This window comes from Euphorbia lathyris, chromosome 4 (genome assembly GCF_963576675.1).
Source record: "Euphorbia lathyris chromosome 4, ddEupLath1.1, whole genome shotgun sequence".
NCBI classification, from domain to species: domain Eukaryota; kingdom Viridiplantae; phylum Streptophyta; class Magnoliopsida; order Malpighiales; family Euphorbiaceae; genus Euphorbia; species Euphorbia lathyris.
The window spans coordinates 53,889,428-53,912,319 of NC_088913.1; the positions used below are offsets into that span (position 1 = coordinate 53,889,428).

Genomic DNA, 22,892 nt, shown 5'->3' on the forward strand with positions numbered 1-22,892 from the left:
GTTTCTTGCTTCCAGCGACTCTCTCAATACTCCCTCTAGTGGTTAGAGGCTCTCTCCAAATTACAAATTGGTCCAAATGGTGACAACTAAGTTGCTCTTAGCTATTCTTTTAAGGGGATAAGGTTGCCCCTAACGTTTTTAGGGAGGATCAGATTTACCCCTTAAGTATGAAATAGCAAAATTTTAGGTCTATGGTTTTTATAAAGGTGCAATTTTAGGCCTGTTGGATGGAAAACTTTAACACTGTTAAAAATTGTATGCCATGTCAGAAATTTATATTTGGGATTGTCACGTGGAATTACACCCATCCTTCCATCTTCTTCCCCGTAATCGTGATTCACCAGATTCTTCTCCTTTAATTACGATTTTGAATATGCTCTCTTTCATCTTCTTCCGTTCAGTCACGATTTTGCTCTGCTAAGAAGGAGAAGAAGATGAGAGCAGAATCAAAATCGCAATTGAAGGGAAGAAGAAGAGCATAATCGTGACTGGACGGAAGAAGATGAAAGAGAGCATATTCAAAATCGCAATTAAGAAGGAGACGAATCCGGTGAATCACGATTACAGGGAAGAAGATGGAAGGATGAGTGTAATTCCAGGTGACAATCCCGAATATAAATTTGGCATACAATTTTTTAACAGCGTTAAGGTTTTCCATCCAACAGGCCTAAAATTGCACCTTTAGAAAAACTATAGACCTAAAATTTTGCTATTTCATACTTAAGGGGTAAATCTGATCCTCCCTAAAAACGTTAGGGGCAAATTTGCACCTTATCCCTTCTTTTAAGTCATTTCTAATTGATGCCGTAAGTGGTATTGATAATGGGTATATAAACACAATTACTTAAACTATCCAAGAAGATATTTTCTTTGGAGCACGGAGTTTTACTTATGAAAATCAGGATCTAAACAATACAAAATTCTTCATGATCTTGCTAGATGAAGTTGATATATTTCTAATCATAAATCATTGGAGATGAATTTAATTTTTTTTTTTTTTTTGTTTCAAGTTGTATTAGGCAGAATACTTTAATTTATGAGAATTACGAGACACTTTATAAAATTAAGGTACCGAACAGTTTTTTTGGGGGTCAAGTTTCCTATATACAGTATATCAAAAACAAACAAACAAAAATTTCTCATAGTTGAAGATATTAAAAAATGTCCATGGTTGCCCTTTGGGGCATTGTCCGAAGATTGAATTATATAGGAGAGAGTGAAGCTTAAAACGGTTAACGATAATGGATATTTTTGCCGTTTCCATCTCTCCACATTCCCCTGGCTTCTACGCGCTGCCCTCACCCTGCACCAGGAAGTACTACGCCACTGCCTCCTCCATCTCTTCTTCCCTTGAACCACCGCCAGATTCTATCAATTCTTCTGTCCGTCGTCCCAAATCCCTTAAATCTCCCACTACTCCTTCCACCACTCCAATCCCCACTCGCAAAACCCCCACTAACCCATTCAAAATCCTTCATAATCCTTCTTCCAATGTCTCCTCTCCCCCACCTACACACCATCATTCTCTCTCCTCCAAACTTCGTCTATCAAGCAAACTCACTCCTCCTCCTCCTCCCCCTCCCCCTCCCCCTCCACCTGTTGCCTCTCCTCTGCCAGAAACCATAATCAAACAAAATCATATGAAAGAGAAGAAAACACAAGAAAATGCATCCCAAGCTCCTGAATTCTGCCAAGAAGGGAAGATTTTTATTGGAAATCTACCAAGCTGGATTAAGAAGCACGAAATTTCCGAGTTTTTTCGTCAGTTCGGGTTCATACAAAACATTATCTTAATCAAAGGCCACAACGAAACCGAAAGAAATGCTGGTTTTGGTTTTATAATTTACGATGGTCCAACAGCAGAAAAGTCTGCCATGAAAGCTGTGGAGTTTGATGGAATGGAGTTCCATGGAAGGATTCTTACTGTTAAATTGGACGATGGGAGAAGATTGAAATCTAAAGCTGAGGAAAGGAAGCGGTGGGTGGAAGGAGAAAGTGGGGAAAATTATAGGTCTGGGTGGCACGAAGAAAGAGATGGGCTGAGAAAAGCATTTCGGAGAGTTTTGGAGACTCAGCCAGAGAATTGGCAGGCCGTTGTTACGGCTTTCGAGAGGGTTAAGAAGGTAACTGTTTTCTTTTATCATTTTTAATAGATGAAATGTGTAGAGCATAATTGTTGATTGCTGTATTTGTTAGTATTTTCTATTATTGATTCGGAGTTTTTGTGTTGTATGCCGAAACTGTGTAACAACAGAAACAATGAAGAGAGAGAATAGGAATATAAGTGCGAGGAGAAAAAATGGTATTGCTAGGATTTTAAGGAAGTATGAAACTTGCTTTACATGTTATATTTTGAAATAGTCTTCTGCTACTGATAGCATTGGTTGGGATTTGAACCCAATACCTCCCACCTCCACTTTGTGGAGATGTACCAGTTGAGCTACACACAGTTGGTATACCGTTGGTTAACCTTTTAATAATATGATATTCAATATGATGATTTTGGCTTGGTTAGAAATGTACCATTTTAAATTTGATTTTACACATGTATTCTGTTTAGAATTTTTTTTTGTGCCAATACATGTATTTCTGCTTTATGTCGCAAATACTTTCATTAACCTACTCCTCTAAGAAATTAGCCAATCTTCCAAAAAGTAATTATTTCTAAGAAGGTTGACTTGCATGAGCATTTGATGCATTTTAAGTTCTATGAAAGCTCTAATTGCTTTTATTGAGTCAGTCTTGTACTAGTATTTTGTCCTTTCTTTTTGTTGTCTTTCACATTATTATTTTTATTACTTCAATGTTTAGCCTTCAAGAAGGGAATACGGGTTAATGGTGAGCTATTATGCAAGACGAGGAGATATGCATCGAGCACGTCTAACTTTTGAGAGCATGCGTGCAAGGGGAATAGAGCCAACATCACATGTTTATACTAGGTAAGTTTTTGATATATCATTCATCAATCTAGTTTCTGTCTGATTTACTAGTTACCAGCTTATTACTAAGTTTATTCGGCCGTTAAGCTCCCACCTAGCTGTCCAAGTTGTGTGAATGTGTTTATGTTCACTTGTAGATTATGTTCTGGGCGTAGATCCTGCTAAAAGTGTTTTAGCCAAAGTAAAGGCAAGCACTCTTCATGCAAAAATTTTGAATTTTGAAAGTTTTATGAATTACAAAGTTGCATTTAGCCATTTACTATTTGTTTGTTCATTTAGTCCACTTCAGTTCTGATTTGGCGTTGTATTTGGGAGCATTTTGCAATTTGTTGGATTAGGCATAAGATTGTTTTAGTTTTAGGTGCTATTTTCTTCAGCTTGGCTATCTCTCGACATTAAGGTAATTCATTTCATGCAGCCTTATTCACGCTTATGCAGTTGGAAGAGACATGGAAGAAGCATTATCTTGTGTTAGAAAAATGAAAGAAGAGCGCGTTGATTTGAGTTTGGTGACTTATAGCATAATTGTAGGTGGATTTGCCAAAACCGGAGATGCAGAGTAAGTAAACAGATACTATGTTTTAGAATGTATTTGTTTCATTAATTTTCTTTTGGGAAGTATCTTCTGAAGTTGCATTAGTACTCTCTGCCTATGGTACTTTACTCATTTCCTTTTGGTATTTTTGCCAGCTTCTGATTTGGTTATCCTTGATATGTAAATTGAGTTCTTTAAACCTTAAAATTTGACATTTATATGCATTTCACCTTTACAAAACCTTGACCAGAAGTTGCATCCCTTGAAATACAATATTCTGTTTTTTTTTTCTTGGAAATGCAAATTTCTAAATTTGTTAATAAAAAGATCTCTTGAATTATTATTTAGGGGATGATGTCCAAAAAGAAATTTTCTGGTGTGTTATTTTTGATTGACCAGACAAAAATTGCTGCAGTGGGTGATTAGTAAATTATAAGATTTCTTTATGTACAATTTTTAGGTGAATGAGTCGAAGTGTCTAACTAATTGCCGATCAGTGGTCTGGAACAATATCAAATGTGGACATTTGAATGCTCATTTCTTGTTATCTTAAAAGTATTGGTATTTGGTAGCCATGTGTGTCAGAATTTCAGTAGTGATTGCTAGCCATATCATTTTAAATCTATGAAGCACGGACACAGGTGCGGACACGGCAAACGACATTTTTAGAAAATATGAGACATGGGTGCGGCGGGGACACAGCGAATTTTATATAATTAATTATATATATATTAGATATAAAAATATATAAAAAACTTACTAAATCACAAATAAGTCATTCTCTAATCCATAAAAAAAACATCCATACTAAATACTAAGATAAGTCATTAATTCATCAGAATCCCCAAAATAGTTATTGAAACAGAAGAAATCAGAATCCCCTAAAAAGAAATCGGTATCCCTAAAAAAGAAATTGAAAGAGAAGAAATCGGAAGCAAAAGAAACAAGAGGAGAAGAAATTGGAACCAAAAGAAACAGGAAGAGAAGAAGTCGAATTCAAAAGAAACTGGAGGAGAAGGAATTGATTTCAAAAGGAATCGCAATTGCAGATGATGAAGACAAAGCAAATCGACAATTGCAGGAGAGAAGAAGACCTAAATCGCATCGTGTATTAGCAGTAAGTAAAAATTCGCCGTGTCCCCCGTGTCCGATGCTCCGGCCATGTCGCCGCCGTGTCCCTGAATCCGGCGAGTCCGACTCGGCCATGGCGACCCCGGGGAAGTGTCCGTGCTTCATAGTTTTAAATTCTATTTAGAACACTTTTGTCCAATTGAGTCATGTAACTTTGAAAGAACAGTATATTTATATAATACTTTCTGTCATGATTAGGTAGTAAATATTCACCAAATTCAGTAGAGTATCTGAATTTTGATAGGGTCTTCTGTTTTTATACGTTCTACTTTCTAGATTGTCATTCTTTCCTCATTTTATCACAATACTATCTCACAGCTCATACCCCTCTCTCATGCTGTGCATACTGATCTCCAATAAGATTTCCATCAATGTACTAGCTGACTCTCCTTGTCCCATTCGAAATTGAGCAAATACAGCTGATAAGTGAATATGGAAAAGCTATCTGTAAAGAAAGAATCTGTACTGATGCACAAGTAGGAATAAGTAAAAGATTATTAACCCAGTTAGAATTCTATCAATCCTTCTATGGTATATTCTTGTCATTTACTGTATTGAAAGTTAAGTAGCATTGTTAGTGGCTTCTTAAATACTACTCCCTCCAGTTCAAAATAATTGTCACATTTGACCAAATTGCACATACCAAGGAAATGATTGATTTGCATTAAATTTATAGAAATAGATTAAAATACCCTTCACGCATTAATTAAGACAAGGATGAAGTAATTAGTGTCAAACTCATTATTAATAAGGGTTAAAATAGGAAAAAAATTGCCTTGAAAACTGAACTTGACAAATAACATGAAATAAGAAAATTTGGTCAAATGTGACAATTATTTTGAAATGGAGGGAGTAAGAGCCAGCAAATTAGGTTGTTCTGCAATTTTCCTCCTATACGATGAACCTGAAGTGACAAAACATTTCACTGGGTTCAGAAAATTACATCAACTCTATATTGGTTATGCGTTAGATCTGCTAGTCCTTTGGATGTTGTCTGGGTATCTGGAATGGAAGTGAACAGATGAAGAACAAGAATGGAGAGAACTGAGATTTTATTGATGAGCTACTCCAATATTCTGTTACATACAGCAGGCGAAAGAAATAGTTGGGGTTACTATTTCACCCTTTTAAGCTTTACACTCTTTCTTTCTGTTATTTCCATTATTGTATTTTGGGTTTTAGTTATTTTGTCGCTTAGGCCAGCTGTCCTTTTCCCTTTTTTAACTGTTAAGCAATAGCTGCTTATAAGGTCATACTATTGTACTATGAGGATCATCTTGAGAATTATAAAGAATTTGTCTTCTTTCTCCAAACTCTCTGTTCTCTCTCTCTACCTAACTTCTTCTTCTCTACTTTCTTTCTTCTAAATTTATCTGAGCTCTATTCTACGTCAGGAATTTTCTACTGACATATTCATATACAAATCAGTAATTGGAGTAGGGAAAACAGAAACTCAAAAGAAAAGGATAACTCAAGGATATATTTTATGTTCCCCAAATGTTAAGGAACCACTTCAACCAGAAGCTTAAGCTGATAGTTAAGGCCAATAATAGCTTTTTATATTAATCTCTGACACACCCCCATACATGAACACATTAATAGGGTATACAACACAGGCCCGTCTTATCATGTGTTAAAATTTAATCAACAAATGAAGTTGCCAGGATTCGAACCCTTGATCATTTGATCTAAGAAGCTCTGACACCATGTCAAGGAACCACTTGAACCAAAAGCTTAACCTAATACATAAGGCCCAATAATATCTTTTTATATTAAAATCTCTCACACCAAACAAGGGCCAAAACAGACTCGCAGAATAGCAAAAACTAATTTCCTCCCAGCTACTGCCCCTATATAAGTCTGAACAAATATCTAACTCTTGCTATCTTTGCACTCTACATGTCCCTTTGTCAGAACTACAGTTCTGGCGTCAGAAATAGAAAGAATAGAAGAGATAGAGATGAGAGATGAGAGAATATTGGAGAAGAAGATGATTTCATTACTTTGTGGATGATCTGCTAGACAGAAATTCCTTCTCTAAATAGAGTAAGGACTAAAACAGTTACACCATAAATGTACTACCTTATAGCTGGCACTAACAAACTCACCACAATCCAAAATACTAGAACATCTAGCCTTTAGGGAAATAATAATACATAATAAAGCAAATAACAAAATAGGAAATAACTGATAACTTTAAAGCTAGTGGATATTCTCCCAATTAGTCCCCTAACTTCTTACTTTTACGTCTGTATGTGACACCCTTCCCCGTTTTTGCTGCAAACCTTCCAAATCCTAGATACATAAGGTAACTGATCCAAGCCGCATTTCTTTCTTATTTGTATTCCCTTCTGGGTTTTCTCAATCATTACAAGTTCCATTCATATTCTTTTTCCTGCTTTTTTTTCCCTTTAATGAGAGAAGCTTGTGTTTTCTCCGAAGGATAGATGGCAAAAACATGCTTCACTTTCTCTATTTCAGAAGGTATAGAAAGAAAGAGTTATAGTGTCTCACAGAGAGAGAGAGAGAGAGAGAGACTACAACTGGTGCCCTTCTATAAATATGATGAAAAGGGGCATCTTTTATCCTTTTGCCTCTGTTCAGCAGGAGGTATTGTGATCTGTTGTAAACATGAGTTTTCAATTATTTAAATGGAGTTCTACGCCCTCCAGAGGTGATTGATGAATAAACCTGTGCTTTGGCTGTTCTAGTTCAACCAAAAAATAAAATGAAATTATGGCTGTCACCAGAGATGGACAGAGTTCGCAATCTAGTTGGAATCCTTGTAAGAAATATTAATGAAGCCTATTACTTAGGTAAAAGTGAAACAAAAAAATGCAATAACAAGGAAATGTTTGTGAGTTCAATCCAGTAGAGCATGCATATGCCAAAATCTTGTAACAAAATTCGAAGTCAAGCTAGAATCACTTTACAGAAACGAAAAAGAAAAGGTGTCTGCCATAATTTTGACCGAAGCAAAATGTTACTTCGCATTTCTCTGCTACATTTTTGTGCCTGGATATATCTCTTGTCAAAGGCCTTGTACAATCGCATAATGAGAATTCTTAAGCACACACTGATAATTTGATTGTTTTTTCAGTGAACCGAATAGTATTTGTTATGATCATTGGGTTCCTCTGTGAGCTAATACCATTTCATGTTGTTGAAGTGCTGCAGATCACTGGTTTAAGGAGGCCAAAGAGAGACATACGCATATGAACGCAATCATATATGGGAACATGATTTATGCTCATTGGTCAGTATTCGGAGCTGGAATTCAAGCTTAGAACCATTTTCCTTTCACAATTCAGTATATACACTGATACGTGCATTTGCAGTTTGGGTGTTATTGAATTGGGGGGTTTGGGTGGGCTGAGAGAGGCTTCCCTCTTTAAGTAACATGTCCAAGGTTTAAACAGTTTCCAGAAGAACTGTCTGGTGAATTATGCTTAAAGGGGAAGCACACTGTAAAGATGTTTCGGGCTTGGGTAATAATCACTTAGTGGATCCATGGAGGGTACTTGCAGAACTAGATAGCAAGTAAAATATTACCCTGCTTTACAGATCACCTATTGTTTTGCATATCCAATAAATATCTGTTATCATGAGGTTCTTCTTTTTAACTTCATCTTTTATTTTTGAATTACAGCCAAACATGTAATATGGATCAAGCTGAAGCTTTGGTAAGGGAGATGGAAGAAGAGGGCATAGAAGCTCCTATTGACATCTACCACTCTATGATGGATGGTTACACCATGGTTTTGAATGAAGAAAAATGTCTGACTGTATTTGAAAGACTTAAGGTGAAAAATCTGATTTGATAAAGTTCATTTTTGTTTATCTAATTTGTTTCTGGGCTAATTTTCATGTTGATGTAAGCATGCTTCTACTTTTTTTTTTTTATCCCCTTGATTTTTAGCCTTTCTTTCCACTTTCCTAAGTTGTATTAATGCAAAAAATCGCGATACAACCAGCAATATGAAATCAAAATTTGTGCTGGTGGAAGGATTTAATTCACTAACAAGATCAAGCATAATTATAAAACTTGCTATTGTTTCCCGTTCTGTTTGGAATGTTATGCTAGACCTCACTTTGCATATTAAACTGCTTGCCTCATAGTGCAGGTTGTTAGGTGTTTAAACCTTTAAATTCTTCCTCTTGTATGGAGTACAAGTTAGTATTTTTGAGATTTTCTGTCACCATCTGCCCAATCTTGGTTTTACGTTGTTCTTTCCTCAGTGCTGTTTGCCAGAAGTTGTCTTCAATGTGTTTTTTCTCTTTATGTTTCCTTTCCTTATTTTGTTCTTGAAAAGGTTGTATGATTATCAGGGTAGTAGTCCAAAACTGGTATACTGAGTTCTTGAGCAGTTCTGGGCTTATATCAAATTTGATACTCATGCAATTTATGCAACTGCCTCATTGGTCATGCTCTTGGTTAAATTGTTGAAAGGTTTACATTTTAGCCTCCGCTTGAGTTTGTATAGTTGCCAAAGACGTCAGTCCTTAATTTTGTAAAATTTTATATACAAGTGCATGTTTTGTATCTTTTACATCTTATGCTGTGAATTTTTATTGTAATGAAAACATATAGAAATTCAACGTGGAAGTAAAGATAAATTATAAATTTACTTGCTCTAGTTGGGTATTGTCTCTTCTTTGTTCTATAGAAGAGAGCTAGCCTGGGCAGAGGATCTCAATCTAAACTTCTTCGTCCACACTTTCCCTCTGTTCCTCATGGTGTCTGCTAATTAATCTGAAAATGGAATACATCAAGAAATATTATGATTGTTCGAGATGAATGTCTAAGAATGAGGAGTGAAGCTCTTAGTAGCATATAACTAATGTAAAGCAAGTATTCTAGTATCTCGACTTAGTAACTATGTTTCACATTAATTGTTTTATATGCTGTAGGAATGTGGATTCATACCCTCAGTTATCAGTTATGGATGTCTCATCAATTTGTACACTAAGGTAAAACTTTCATGATTTTTGTATTCTTGGCTTGCATTTTATTTCTTTCTCAAAAGGTTTTATAGCCTGTTGATTGTGAACTTGGGTGATTTTCTCTTTACTAAGCAAGCTACTTGTGAAAGAAAATGAGAACCAAGTGTTTTATTGTTGTAATAAATATATAGCATGCTTGGGAACTCTAGGCTGCTACAAGACAGCTATAGGATGGCTAGTAGGGCTGCTATGTTTCCTTAATTGTAGGTGTAATTTAGGGAAAACCTTGTAATATGTTTATTCTTCTTAAGTTGAATATATTCATGTAGTCTTTCAGATTATATGGTATCCATGTATTTCTTTCTATTTACATGATATTTTACATGGTATCAGAGCTGCCCTTGTGAGCATAGACTTTATGGGTTTGAGATTTTAGGCTTGTTTCTTTCGGCTTTACTGTCTGCCCTTGTGAGCAGACCTTTTGAACCTAGGGTTCCAAGCTTCAGTTCGCCTCACCGCTCCTCCCAGAAGCTTCCCCTGCCGTCGATTAGCCGTTCTGGAAAGTCCGGTTGCCGGCCTTGCAGCTCATGAATCACACGTATTGTCTTTGTCATTGGAGCATTGCCCACGCATTAGCGCATAAGGGTGCATGGGACGCCGTTTCCGACGCTGTCAACTGGCGTCGCCTCTCTCTCTCCTCTCTCTATCGGTCTGGTTAGTTTTCAGTGAATCTCCTTCTTTGTGTTGACGTAGCTAGTAGCCTGTTGCAACTCCTTTGTGTTGACGTTTCTAGTAGCCTGTTGCGCATTGCTTCAACTCGGTTATGCTTCTCTGTTTTCAGTGAGACTTGTTGTTCTGCTATTGTCTCTCTGTCTCCTATCTGCCTGTTTGTTTTGTTTTTCTAAGTTGCGTTTCCCAGATTACATTTTATATCCTAAAGAGCCTCGATTTTCTTTGAGTGATATTGTTTAGAGACTATGCTTGAGCATATTGAGTTTCTACCTCCACTGTTCAGTTCCAGCAAAACAGTCAGACTATCAGTTGCCGGCAAAACAACCGTCATTGCCGGAGAGGAACTTCGATAGGACGAGACATGCAAGTTGTTACCCAAATCTGTAGCAAGTTGGGCATGATTAATATCTATGCTCCAACTTGAGGGGCAGTGTAATAAATGTATAGCATGCTTGGCAACTATAGGGTGGCTAGAAGGGCTGCTATGTTGAAATATATTCATGTAGGCTTTCAGGTTTCATGGTATCCCATGTATTTCCTTCTATTTACATGGTATTTTATATTTGTGAAAACAAACATCTTACCTCCTTTATGAAAGCATTAAAATATTTCCGCAACCCAAAATCTATGTTCAATCAGTGTAGTTGAAATATAGCACTAGAGCCTAATGGGAAAGATTCTAGTCCTTCTTAGCATTTCATCAATGTGTCGCCCTCACTAAGGCACAAGCTTTTTTCACTTTCGCTGCTCTGCTTTCGAAGTGCAAGGGAATAACAAATAGGCCCTTGCCCTTAGGATTTTTATTTGTTTTGAAGTTACTGCTTTTCAATTACTTTATGGCATCAAATTTGAAATCAATATTTAAATCATTAACAAACAATTTGTAAAAATTCCCCACTTTCTTATCTCTTCAATATTTACATTCATATTGGAGATAAATTCTGCAACTATGGTTCACTCGACCAGGTACTTCACCTTTTAAATTGCAGTTCTTCTAACTTGTTGTTTTAGTTGGATTCATATCCCATGACTATCTTGTACTTTTTAGGTTCTTACACTCTACTAGAGCTCTTTGCTCTTTCTTTTTCAAGCATAATACAGCCTATCTTGTTCTGCAACCTTTCCGCACGCCTTCATCATCATCTCTCTCTCTCTCTCTCTCTGTTTTATTATAATTTCTCTTTTAAAGTAATGCTATGGATGATTGTGTTTCCTTGATAGTTTGTGCCTGTTGCTGATTGTACAAGGGAGATCCATATAGCTGATTCCAACTGTAAGGAATTAGAGTTGGAGAGGGAGAGAAAGAGAGAGCTGTTGGTTATAGGGTTTAGCTGGTGAGAGGCAGCTTTTGGGAAAACTAGAATTTGGGTCTCGGCTTCTAGTTGGAAAAGGGACACCACACTGTGGGAGCAGAAGTTTCTCCTCTTTTGTTTATATCTCTTATCATTGTTTTTCTTTTGCTCTCCTTGTTTGTTTCTAATTTCCCCAAGATATGCCTCCCACCAGCTAAGCCAAAAACCATGTTTCCCCTCATTCCCTCAATCATATTTTTTATGAAATAGATATGGGTCTCATTGGCGATTCCTAGGGAAGGGTGGACAAAGAGAATTGAAGGGAAAAGATGCTCATTTTCTTGGAGATGTATAGACTTTACAAGGTGCAAATGCAGGGAAAATCAAACATAAACTTATGCAAGTAGTAAGAGGAATTCACCTACTCAGACTTAAATTTAAAAGACTTGGGAGCTGTTTCATAATGCCATTAAGCACTTAAAATTAAGGGATAATGTACCGGAATAGCCTCAAGGTTTTTGGGGAAGAGCTAATTTAGCCCCCACGTACAAAGCAGTGTAATTTCAGTCTCAACGTTTATCAAATGGCGCAATTAAAGACCTCACTAACAGAAATTGATACATCAGATGTTGGTGCCATTAACCCCTCTACACCTAGAACTCAACATCTGATGTTTGTGGCCCTATGACGTGGTGTTTAGGTGTAGAGGGGTTAACCACACCAACATCTGATGTGTCAGTTTATGTTAATGATGTCTTTAATTACGCCATTTGATAAACGTTGGGGTTGAAATTGTATTGTACGTGGGGGCTAAATTAGCTCTTCCCCAGCAACCTTGAGGTTATTTTGATACCTTATCCCTAAAATTAATATATTAAGTGCTTATTGGTTTTTAGTTTTTTGGATAACGCCACTTAAAAATTTAAGTTAAGTCAAAAATCACTTATTTCAGCAAGTATATTTAACTTGAAATTTTAATTTGAACAATTCCAATAATAGTGTTTTAAAATTTTATATAAAAATATACCATGTTGCAAAAAAAAAATACTTGTTCTAAACTTTATTATGTTATCTTGTTCTCAAGAAAGAAATTCATTTAAAATTAGTAATATTTGTGTTTGATCTTTTGTGTGTGTCAGTGTGAGACAGAGGAAGAGAACCATGATATTTGGATGGAATTTCGATTATTATATTTTTTAAAAACCAGTTTAAGCTGGTTCATGGGTGTTGCAAATTTGAAGTGCTGAAAGTGAATGTTTGTAAGATCGTTATTGGAGTTATTTATCTAGAGAATAGCATTGTTATTTCTATTCAGCGTTCTCTTAGTACTCCATATTTGTTGCTTTTGCAAGGTGTAAGTAGTTATGTTGATGTACAAAGATTTTGTGAAGTAGCTGTGCAATTTTCCTGTTCATTTTTCATAATTGCCACATGTCCATGCTTTAGTAGTTATTTGGCTTTTCAATACCTCTTCATAACAGTCACATGTTCTCTTCTCTAGGTTGGTAAAGTCTCAAAAGCCTTGGAAGTTAGCAAAATGATGGAATCAGCTGGTATCAAACACAACATGAAGACTTACTCCATGTTGATTAATGGATTCTTAAAATTAAAAGATTGGGCCAATGCATTTGCTATTTTTGAAGATGTTCTCAAGGATGGCTTAAAGCCTGACGTGATACTTTACAATAACATTGTCAAAGCTTTCTGTGGAATGGGAAACATGGATCGTGCCATCTGTATGGTGAAGGAAATGCAGAACAAAAGACATAGACCTACCACACGTACATTTATGCCCATTATACATGGATTTGCACGAGCTGGAGAAATGAGGAGGGCTCTGGAAGTCTTTGATATGATGAGGTGGAGTGGATGTATTCCAACAGTCCACACTTTCAATGCTTTGATTCTTGGACTGGTGGAGAAACGTAAGGTAATTTCTGCATGATATAGAAATGTGAGGAAAAACAAAATGTGCCATATTCCCATTAGAAGTATATAATGCATGCCGAGGTTATGATTTATGTGTTCCTATACAGCTGACTTTGCATGGCCAAGCAACTATTAAGTTGCAGAAATGCCAAATTTTCCACACGAGTTTTACCACCTCTGTAGTCTGTACTACCTGCTTGGCATATACAAGTGCGACTTTCGCTTCTTTGTTATTCTTTCAGTTTCAGTCATGTAGATTACCTTTTAACATATAAAGCATTGTACTTGCTTATATGCTTGTGAAATGCAAACTATTTTAGGGATGGTTTGATTGGCACATGACATAATGAAATAGTTCTAGTTATAAGCGAGGAGATAAAAGTGAAAACATAGTTCTAGTTATAAGTGAGGAGGTAAAGATGCTATCTACTAGGTGATATGGAGACATGGCTCAATAAACGTGGATGGCATTGTTTTCTTAAATTTGCTTGAATTGATGGGTGATGAAAATAAAGTGTTAGTTTTGACAAGTACCTCAAAAACTGGCAGAGGCTAAATACTTCTTTTGTCCTGCGAAGATAGTTCACTTTCATTTTTCCCATGGTTTAAAGACGATCTAGTTAATATGATTTAAAGGTAAAATTTGTTTTTAATTTCCTAATAAACCCTATTTAAAATGCAAGATTAGTGGTTAATTTACAATTTAAAGTAAAATGTAATAATTCTTGTTTATGCATTGTTGATAAAAATGCATACTAAATAGCGGGTTAACAGGAAATTATAGCATTATACTCTTGGAAGATGAAAAGGAAATTTGAATTATCTTAAGGGTTGGAAAGGAGTAGTGTTTTCTCTAGTAGTTTCAACAAGTGAATATTTTGTTCAATAACTGAAGGATTAATTATCAATTTCAGCCATAAGTTTGAGGGAGAGGGCTGTATGGCCCCTGAAATTTAGAAATAAACACAAGTTGTAACTCGTGCATAATCCATTTGGTAAAATCAACACACCGATTAAAGAAAAATATGGAATCAGTTAGTACTTTTCTCCTTTGAAGAATCGAGTTGGACCATAATCGGGAGAGTTTTGAACTGGGTTTATTTTCTTTTATCACTTTAAACTGCCAAACGGTCTCTCCCTTCCACTTTAAGGCCAAAATTAATCTTTAGTACTTAAACATTCCCATTGCTCACCCTGCAGACTATAAGATGAGAAGAAAAGGAAAATAATTGCAGGAAGGTAAATAGTGGATTCTTAAATGCGGCAGACAATTTCAGATGTGTGATTGACTTAATTGCTTGTGGAGCCAAGTTGACCTCTAATTCTTCCTTTCCTTTTTGTTTGTTTATTTGATTTTTTTTTTCTTTCTTATGTTTTCGTCATTTAAAATATAAACAGATTTTATCTTATATATTTTGGTACGAGTTTTTGGTTTTTTGCAATGCCTTTTTGTTAGAGTATAAGTCAATGTAATTAATGAATAACATGCCTAAGGCTGCTGAAGGCTGTTGGGGCATGCTTAGGCTGCTAGTAGGGTCAGTATGTCTCCTTGACTGTAGGAGTAATATCAGGAGCTACTACTTATATATATCTGTGTATTGTTCCCAAGTAATATATATCAATGTAGTCTCTTAATCTACATGGTATCCCATGTATTCTAGTGTATTACATGGTCTGTTACATGGTATCAGAGCCTAAGGTCTAAGGTTTCTGAATCCTTTTTTCTGAGTTGTGTTTCTGCAAGGGTTCAATAGTTTCTGGGTAGTATTTCCCAGGGTTCAATATTTGCTGGGTAGTATTTCCCAGGGTTCAATATTTGCTGGGTAGTATTTCCCAGGGTTCAATATTTTCTGGGTAGTATTTCCCAGGGTTCCATTTCTGTCAAGAGCTTCGGTCTCTTGAATACTCACTGTTGGGACGTCATTCTATCTCACCACCCCTCTGGTTCATCCTCTCCACTTCCGATCGGCGTTTCCTCACATTCCGGACACCCTGTGTCGTCGTCGCTGTAAGAAAAGTCCTCCTTACATGGGATCAGAGCCTTGTTTTGGCTTCTCTCTTGGGTTTCTGGATTAAGATTCCAGAATTTGTTTTCTGCCTTGTGAGCAGAATTTGTGGGTTTGTAATTTTGGGCTGTTTCTTTCAGCATTTCTGCCTGGCTTTTGAGCAGAGTCTAATTTCACCTCAACGGATTGTCGCTGTTCCTCTTCTGCTGCCGTCGCCTCTCTGTTTCTGACCTGTCTGTCCGGTTAGTTTGCCGGTGAATCTCCTTTTATGCAATTATGTTGCTGGCAGCCTTTTACGTGTTGCTTCGACTGAGTTTTGCTTGTCTGTTTCCTACGAAGTTTGATGTCCTCTGGCGTCTCTCCTGTTCGATGTGTTCTTCTAGGTTGCATCTCCCGAATTATGTTTTTATATTCCAAAGTATCTTGAGTTTCTTGTTTTGAGTTGTATTGTCGTAAGATTATATTATAAGTACGTATAGCAAGCTAAGCAAAATCCATGCTTCAGCTTGAGGGGGAGTGTTAGAGTATAAGTCAATGTAATTAATGAATAACATGCCTAAGGCTGCTGAAGGGCTGTTGGGGCATGCTTAGGCTGCTAGTAGGGTCAGTATGTCTCCTTGACTGTAGGAGTAATATCAAGAGCTACTACTTATATATATCTGTGTATTGTTCCCAAGTAATATATATCAATGTAGTCTCTTAATTTATATGGTATCCCATGTATTCTAGTGTATTACATGGTCTGTTACACTTTTTTTTTTTTTTTTTACATTTGTCTAAGAAGCCGTTTAATTGCAACTCAAAATTTTCATTTCTAATCCTACTTTCCTTGTTCGTATAGATGGAGAAGGCTGTTGAAATATTGGATGAGATGTCACTGGCTGGTGTAAGTCCAAATGAGCACACATTCACAACCATCATGCATGGCTATGCAGCACTGGGAGATACTGGAAAAGCTTTTGAGTATTTTACTAAACTTAGAGATGAAGGACTGGAGCTTGATGTTTACACATATGAGGCATTGTTGAAGGCATGTTGCAAGTCGGGAAGAATGCAAAGTGCTTTAGCAGTAACAAAAGAAATGAGTGCTCAAAATATTCCAAGAAACACGTTTGTTTATAACATATTGATTGATGGGTTTGTGCATTCTCACTATCCTTTTTTTATATTATTTTTCTGAATTAGTTATTCAATCCCATAATTACTTTTGTTGAAATCATTATCTCTAGTGTGATTTAGTTGCACACCTTCAACAAAATTATTTTGATCCTTCCACGTTTGTTGAGTGGTTGATTTACTTGTGCAGATGGGCTAGAAGAGGTGATGTTTGGGAAGCTGCTGATCTTATGCAACAAATGAATCAAGAAGGCGTTAAACCTGATATCCACACTTACACATCTTTCATTAACGCTTGTTGCAAGGCTGGGGACATGCAGGTATATCTTTTTCAATGGCTTCTCTGCTTTTATACTGGCTGTACGTAGCACTTTTGAGAAGTCACATGCAAATATTCTTTTTGTCATTAGGGAGCATGAAAAAAGATACAAATAGATCCATCCTAAATTGCTTCCACTCAATATGTTTGGGTTTTTCATTTCCTTTTTCGTAGAATTAAAGCATAATAAGTACTTATTTAATGCCACATTTGCAAAACCAGGTATCCTGCAACTAAAGATTCATGCTTTTAATTTTTGTCTTGCCTGTAAAAGAGGCATTAAATCGTGGGGAAGTTGATGCATTCGAATAGGTAGGAACCAAATGATATAAACTGCTAAATGTCATTATGGGAAAAATGACATGAAGAATTCGGCCATTGCACTCCTTTCCTTTCAAAAATTAAGTTGATCAAGACAGCACCATTTTGTAGTCTGTTATTCCCTGAAACTGGGGCTTGAAGTTGTGTTAACAGTAAATCCTTTCCTTAGAGGGTTGTATCTATGTTAAGTAATCTAATTCTTAATTGTATTGACATTTTCAGAGAGCAACAAGATCAATGGCGGAAATGGAAACTTGTGGAGTAAAGCCAAACGTTAGAACGTATACTACAATGATACATGGGTGGGCACGTGCATCTCTTCCGGAAAAGGCATTGAGATGCTTCGACGAGATGAAAAAAGCAGGATTAAAACCTGACAAAGCAGTATATCACTGCTTGATGACAGCATTGCTATCGAGGGCTACTGTTGCAGAAGCATACGTGTACTCAGGTATCCTTAGTATCTGCAGAGAGATGATAGAATCTGGATTGATTGTAGATATGGGGACAGCTGTTCACTGGTCAAAGTGCTTACGAAAGATTGAGAGAACAGGCGGTGAACTTACTGAAGCCTTGCAGAAAACATTCCCTCCTGATTGGAACATGCGACATAATGTTGATGCGAATAATGAATCGTACAGTGATGATGATGATGAAAATGCTTTGGATCTTGACGGAAGTGATGATGAGGACAATGAAGATGGAGGAGCTGATTATATCCAAAGATTGTTGGTTTGAAGTGAACTAGAATAGGATCATAGTTTCCTCAAAAAAAGATTAGGGTCATAGTTTTAATATTTCCGTTCAGTCTAGCTGGTGCTAATTTTTCATGTATATTTGTTAAATCAGGGCTTGATCTTTCGGGTTAATTGGTACCCCACCCTGTACCAGTCTGAAATAGTACAACATTTACGGATAGTAATACAAATTCTATTTTGTAAATCTATTTAATGTGCCGTGACATAACCATCGATTTAGTGATTCTCACACAGACTTTAAGCTGGTTATGAATTTGCGGTCCTAGGATCCTTTAGCTTTTGATTTTTTTTTTAATCTTATTTTGGTCTCATTAATTTTTTAATGATTAAAAAAATCAGTTTTGAAAACTCGATTAACAGATTTGCATTTGAAATTTATATTTTTATAGTGTTAAAGTAGTTTTTGATATATGTAATGTAACTATAGGGAACTGTAATTTTTTTTTATTTCAAACTGTAAAAAAATATAATTTCCAACAAAGATGGAGTGAATAACATATTTTAAATCGAATTAAATGTCCATAATTGATTATTTTGATAAGTAAGGATTTAGTGTGATAAAAAATAAATAATTAGTGGTTTAATGTATCTGAATAAAAGATCTCGGGATTTTTGATGTTAAATCAAGGGTAAATTACATATATGGCCATTGAACTTTTCTTGTTTTTACAAAATTGTCACCAATTTTCAAAATTTAACATAAAAATTAATGAACTTTACATTTTTTAACCTAAAAATCCTTATTACCTATGAGTAGTCAGTATGACATTTGACTAATATTTTAATATGTAATATTTATGTCACCGCATATCTTCAAATTTGGTTACTATTCCCGTATCAAACTCACTTTCCCCTTCTCTTTTATTTTGTTACGGTTTTACCAGTATTCTTAGCTCGTAAGGATTCTAAAGAAGTTTATCTCTCGCTTCCTTTCGAATCTCCCCTTTATTTTATATCATGACACATAAATATTCCAAATTCCAAAAAGTTCCATTCTCTAAAGCCTCTCAAAATCCTGTTGAGGAAGCACCTGAAAAGGTTAAGAAGGCGAACTTAAACGTTTACTCCCAATCCTTTACTTTGACTGCATAAAATTTGGTGAAAATAATAACTACTTATCCAAAACTGGAACAAATGATTGTAAGTTTGCATTTCGAAACTTAGAGAGCCTTCGATCCACCCCAAATAATTTGGGGATGTCACACAATTTCTTCAATGGGATATGCATTGTCCCTTATCTCGAGGTGTTGTAACAGTCTTAAATGAATTTCGCTTATGTCTCCATCAAATTTCTCCAAATGTATGGTTAGAGCTACTTTCGTTCTCCAAGGTATGCTCTAATCTTGGTGTTAATATGACTGGACCATTATTATGTGCTTGTTGGCATCCTAGAGAAAGGGGCTAACGACATGATCTACTAGCAAATTCACCAAATCCACCGAAACTATCTAAACAAAAAAGTTCAAAGCGTGAATAAGTTCAAACCAGAGTGGTTTTGGGTGGAGCCAAATGCTTCTATCACCAAATGTCCTTACTCACAAAGCTTTCCTTTTGAGAGGAAATGGAACGAAGCTCCATGTAGTCTTGAAATTTGGAAACCTGCCAATGGGCTCACTTCTAGAGAAAAAGAGGGTCTTGAATACCTTTATAGCTATAACTAGCAATGGTTGTACCGAGAAATGCTGAATATGATCCGATCTAACCTCCCTCGGCTTTCATAACAAAAAAGGGAAAAATTATATATAGGGGTACAAAAAGCTACCAAAAAGATGAAAAAAGTGACCTTTATCTTTCTTCTTATTTTTCTTTTTTGATTTTGTTGCATGCAGGTAATCCTGACAATATGTCTCTTCGTGCCAGATTCATAGCTCGAATCAAGGAGTTGCCGGCAACGAAGAAGTCTTCAATTTCCATAGAGATTACTCGTTTTCCACTGTAAATTGGAGAACCTCTTAAAGAACCTTTGGCCATTGATCATGAACCCACAACTGTTAATCATGTTTCTTCAATACAAGCTAAAGCTCTTCCTGTGCTCCAAAAAGATTCGACCCTTCTTGATGCTTTTTTTGAAGGTTCGGTCATTTCTGAAACTATAGTTGTTCCCAATGGCCCATTTTCAGGAGAGATTCCCTTTCTTGGACTACCCGTCGAACCTATTTAAGAAGAACCTCCTGCTAATTCTTCTTCACAACATGGGGTTTTTACTAAAGTCGTTAAAGGAAAAATTTCTACTGAAGTGACTACTAGCTCCTTCCTTCTTCCTTCCTCGGCCATGGAAATAAATGTTCAAGCTTTTGCTCCAACTAATCCCTCCCAAGAAAGCTTGATTTTGGAGGATTCAAATGTTTTTGATATTGAGGAATTGATTAGAATGGAGGCTTTGAGCCGCAATGAGAAGAAAGAGTGAATCAGCTGCCTTTAAAGGCTTAAAATTCCTTTCTTTGATTCTTCTTATTCTCTTATAGGGAAGCAATGATAGGTTCCTAAAATAGATTTCACTCCTCGAGAGGAACATGTGTCGAAGCGTATGAAAGCTTACAAACTTGAGCAAAAGAGGAAAAAAGCGGCAAAGTTAGAGCAAGGTCAAAACTCGCTTCCTCCCCCACTAATCAAAGTGGAACTCCAAGCTTACAACCTTTATGATCGCTCAAATTTGAGTATACATTTTCTCCCTAATCCTCAAACCTCTATTAAAACAATAACAACTCTTTTTCTTTGACTAGTTGTGGTGTCAAACTTATGGAGACAATATCCCTGTAGGCATCCCTTCCATTGCGGAAGATTTAGGACGCATGTCTATACTTTCGGACGACATGGAACTCTTTAGCTACAAGTTAAGTTTGATTTTCTCCCTTCCTTTTACTGTTTCAAGTTGTAATGAATTCGTATGACTTCTCTCCCCATTTTCTATAGGACCTCCCTTTTACCACCGCATTGTGCCATAAATACTCCAACTCAGGGGCGAATCCAGGATTTGTCCCCCATGAGGGCAAACAATACGACTAAAATAATTTTTATCCAAAAAATAATAATTATATAAAACCAGAGATCAAAGCTCAAGTTCAAGTAAAATAGTAGCAGAAATATCAAATCAAAATTCAAGTAGGAGCAAAAAGATACCAAAGCAGAGAGACAAAGATCTGAGATGGAGTGTTGGACCAACGATCCAATTTCGGAGGGATTGGCTGCCGATTTTGATTTAATCTTACTTAGGATTAGGGATTTCAATTTACGCTTAAGAAGAAAGAGGAATTGAGGAAGAATAACTAAAGAGATTAAAGAGGGTAAGAGAGACCGATGATTTCTTTTAGAACCTATTTAGTTTTACATTTAAATATTTACTTTTTATTTGTTTTGTTGTAACTAAAACGACATAGTTTTAATTAAATAAAACGACATTGTTTTGCTTTAAAACAGAATTAAAAAATAAAATATTAAATTTAAAACCATTCTTCATCCTGAGTTATAGAATCAGTAAACCCTAAACCTCCATTGATGAAGGGGGCAAAGCTCTAAAACTTCAAAATTAATACCTGAGTTTTAAAAAAAATACAAATATCAGTGGGGGCAACTGCCCCCATGCTAGATTCCCCAATGCTCCAACTTAGGGAATCTTTCTTATAAGCAACAAACTTCTTTGAATTAACAGATTTCCCTAACTCAAGAGGCTTTGAACCAAGTTGATATTCTGCGACAAAAGTTGGTTAATACGAAGATGGAGACAGAGGCTGCTAAGAAGGCCCAAGCCGAAGCTCAGAAAAATGAGAAAATTGCTCTTCAGAAAGCCAAAAATGTGACTGATTTGGAGGGAGTCATTGGTGAGCGAGATAACACCATATGTACTCATTTGACTACAATTAAAGCTTTGGAATGTGATCTTTAGAAAAGCAGAAATGAGTCCGCTAATTACTTGAAGACATGAGAGAAATTTGAGGGAGAAATGTACAAGCACAAAGATCGGGTTGTGGAGCTTGAAAATGAGCTGGCCCATGAGAAAAAAAAAATTGTTTCTGAAAAGGCAAAAGTTTCCTCGATGACTCAAGACCTTTAGATAGCAAGAGATTCTTCCTTTTCTCTTTAGGATAAAGTAGACCTACTGGAGGCAGAGTTAAAAATAACCAACATTGCCATGAGTTCAAGTATTTCAGATTTTAAAGAGAAACTATCTTTGGCAATGGAAGATGATGCTAGTCTTGGCCTACATAGTTATTTTTTGTGCTCTCTGAAAGTCCATTTTCCTGAAGATGATTTCATACCGGACTAATCTCCTCCCTCTAGATTATGATGATGAGTCTGCAGATGAAGTTCCTAATGAAGGAGAATTTTTAGATCCTCCTTAATACATTTCATTTTCCTTGTAAAATTTCATTTATTTTAATGGATGTTTTTTTTTTTGTTTATGGATGTTTATTTGCAACCCATTTTAATCCACTTACATTTTGACGTAAATTTGTGTTGAATGAATGGTAGAAAGGCTCGATGTATTTTTTAGAATGTGAACAACCTTCAGAAAAGGGATCAGAGGTTCGACAAACCATCTCTGATGCTAAAATCAGTAGTTATTTAAGGAAATACTAGACTAACTTCAGCCGAGTCTTAAGTTATTTAGAGCATCTCCAGTAGAGGTGCCTAGAAGAGTGCCAAAACTTACTAAAATATAGTATTTTATTGTCTCTTTCATCCACATCATTTTTGGCAACTTTTACTTAAAAAATGCTCCAATAGAGGTTGCTTGAAAAGTAGCCACTATAATCCTATAAATTATTATTTTATTATAAATAAAATGTTCCAGATTTTATTATTTCTAGGAGAGTATATTAAAAAATAATTAAAAAAAGTTGCCAAGAGGTTGTCAAAAATTGACAACTTT

General features: G+C 36.0%; 1 protein-coding gene across 1 annotated transcript; it reads left to right on the forward strand.

The window, feature by feature from the left end:
• The first annotated feature begins 1,137 nt into the window (after positions 1-1,137).
• Positions 1,138-18,208, forward strand: LOC136226170 (pentatricopeptide repeat-containing protein At5g04810, chloroplastic). Its single transcript, XM_066014502.1, has 10 exons — positions 1,138-2,123; positions 2,812-2,939; positions 3,358-3,498; positions 7,775-7,861; positions 8,255-8,408; positions 9,517-9,576; positions 13,075-13,503; positions 16,350-16,645; positions 16,815-16,944; positions 17,487-18,208. The coding sequence occupies exons 1-10, from the start codon at positions 1,242-1,244 to the stop codon at positions 18,000-18,002; spliced, it is 2,823 nt and encodes a 940-aa protein (XP_065870574.1). The 5' UTR covers positions 1,138-1,241; the 3' UTR covers positions 18,003-18,208.
• The last annotated feature ends 4,684 nt before the right edge of the window (positions 18,209-22,892 follow it).

Excerpts from the sequence above, each read along its gene's own strand:
- LOC136226170 (XM_066014502.1), top strand. The coding sequence starts at position 1,242 with ATGGATATTTTTGCCGTTTCCATCTCTCCACATTCCCCTGGCTTCTAC. Across the intron at positions 7,862-8,254 it reads AACATGATTTATGCTCATTG|CCAAACATGTAATATGGATC; the intron begins GTCAGTATTCGG and ends TTTGAATTACAG. Across the intron at positions 16,646-16,814 it reads TATAACATATTGATTGATGG|ATGGGCTAGAAGAGGTGATG; the intron begins GTTTGTGCATTC and ends TTACTTGTGCAG.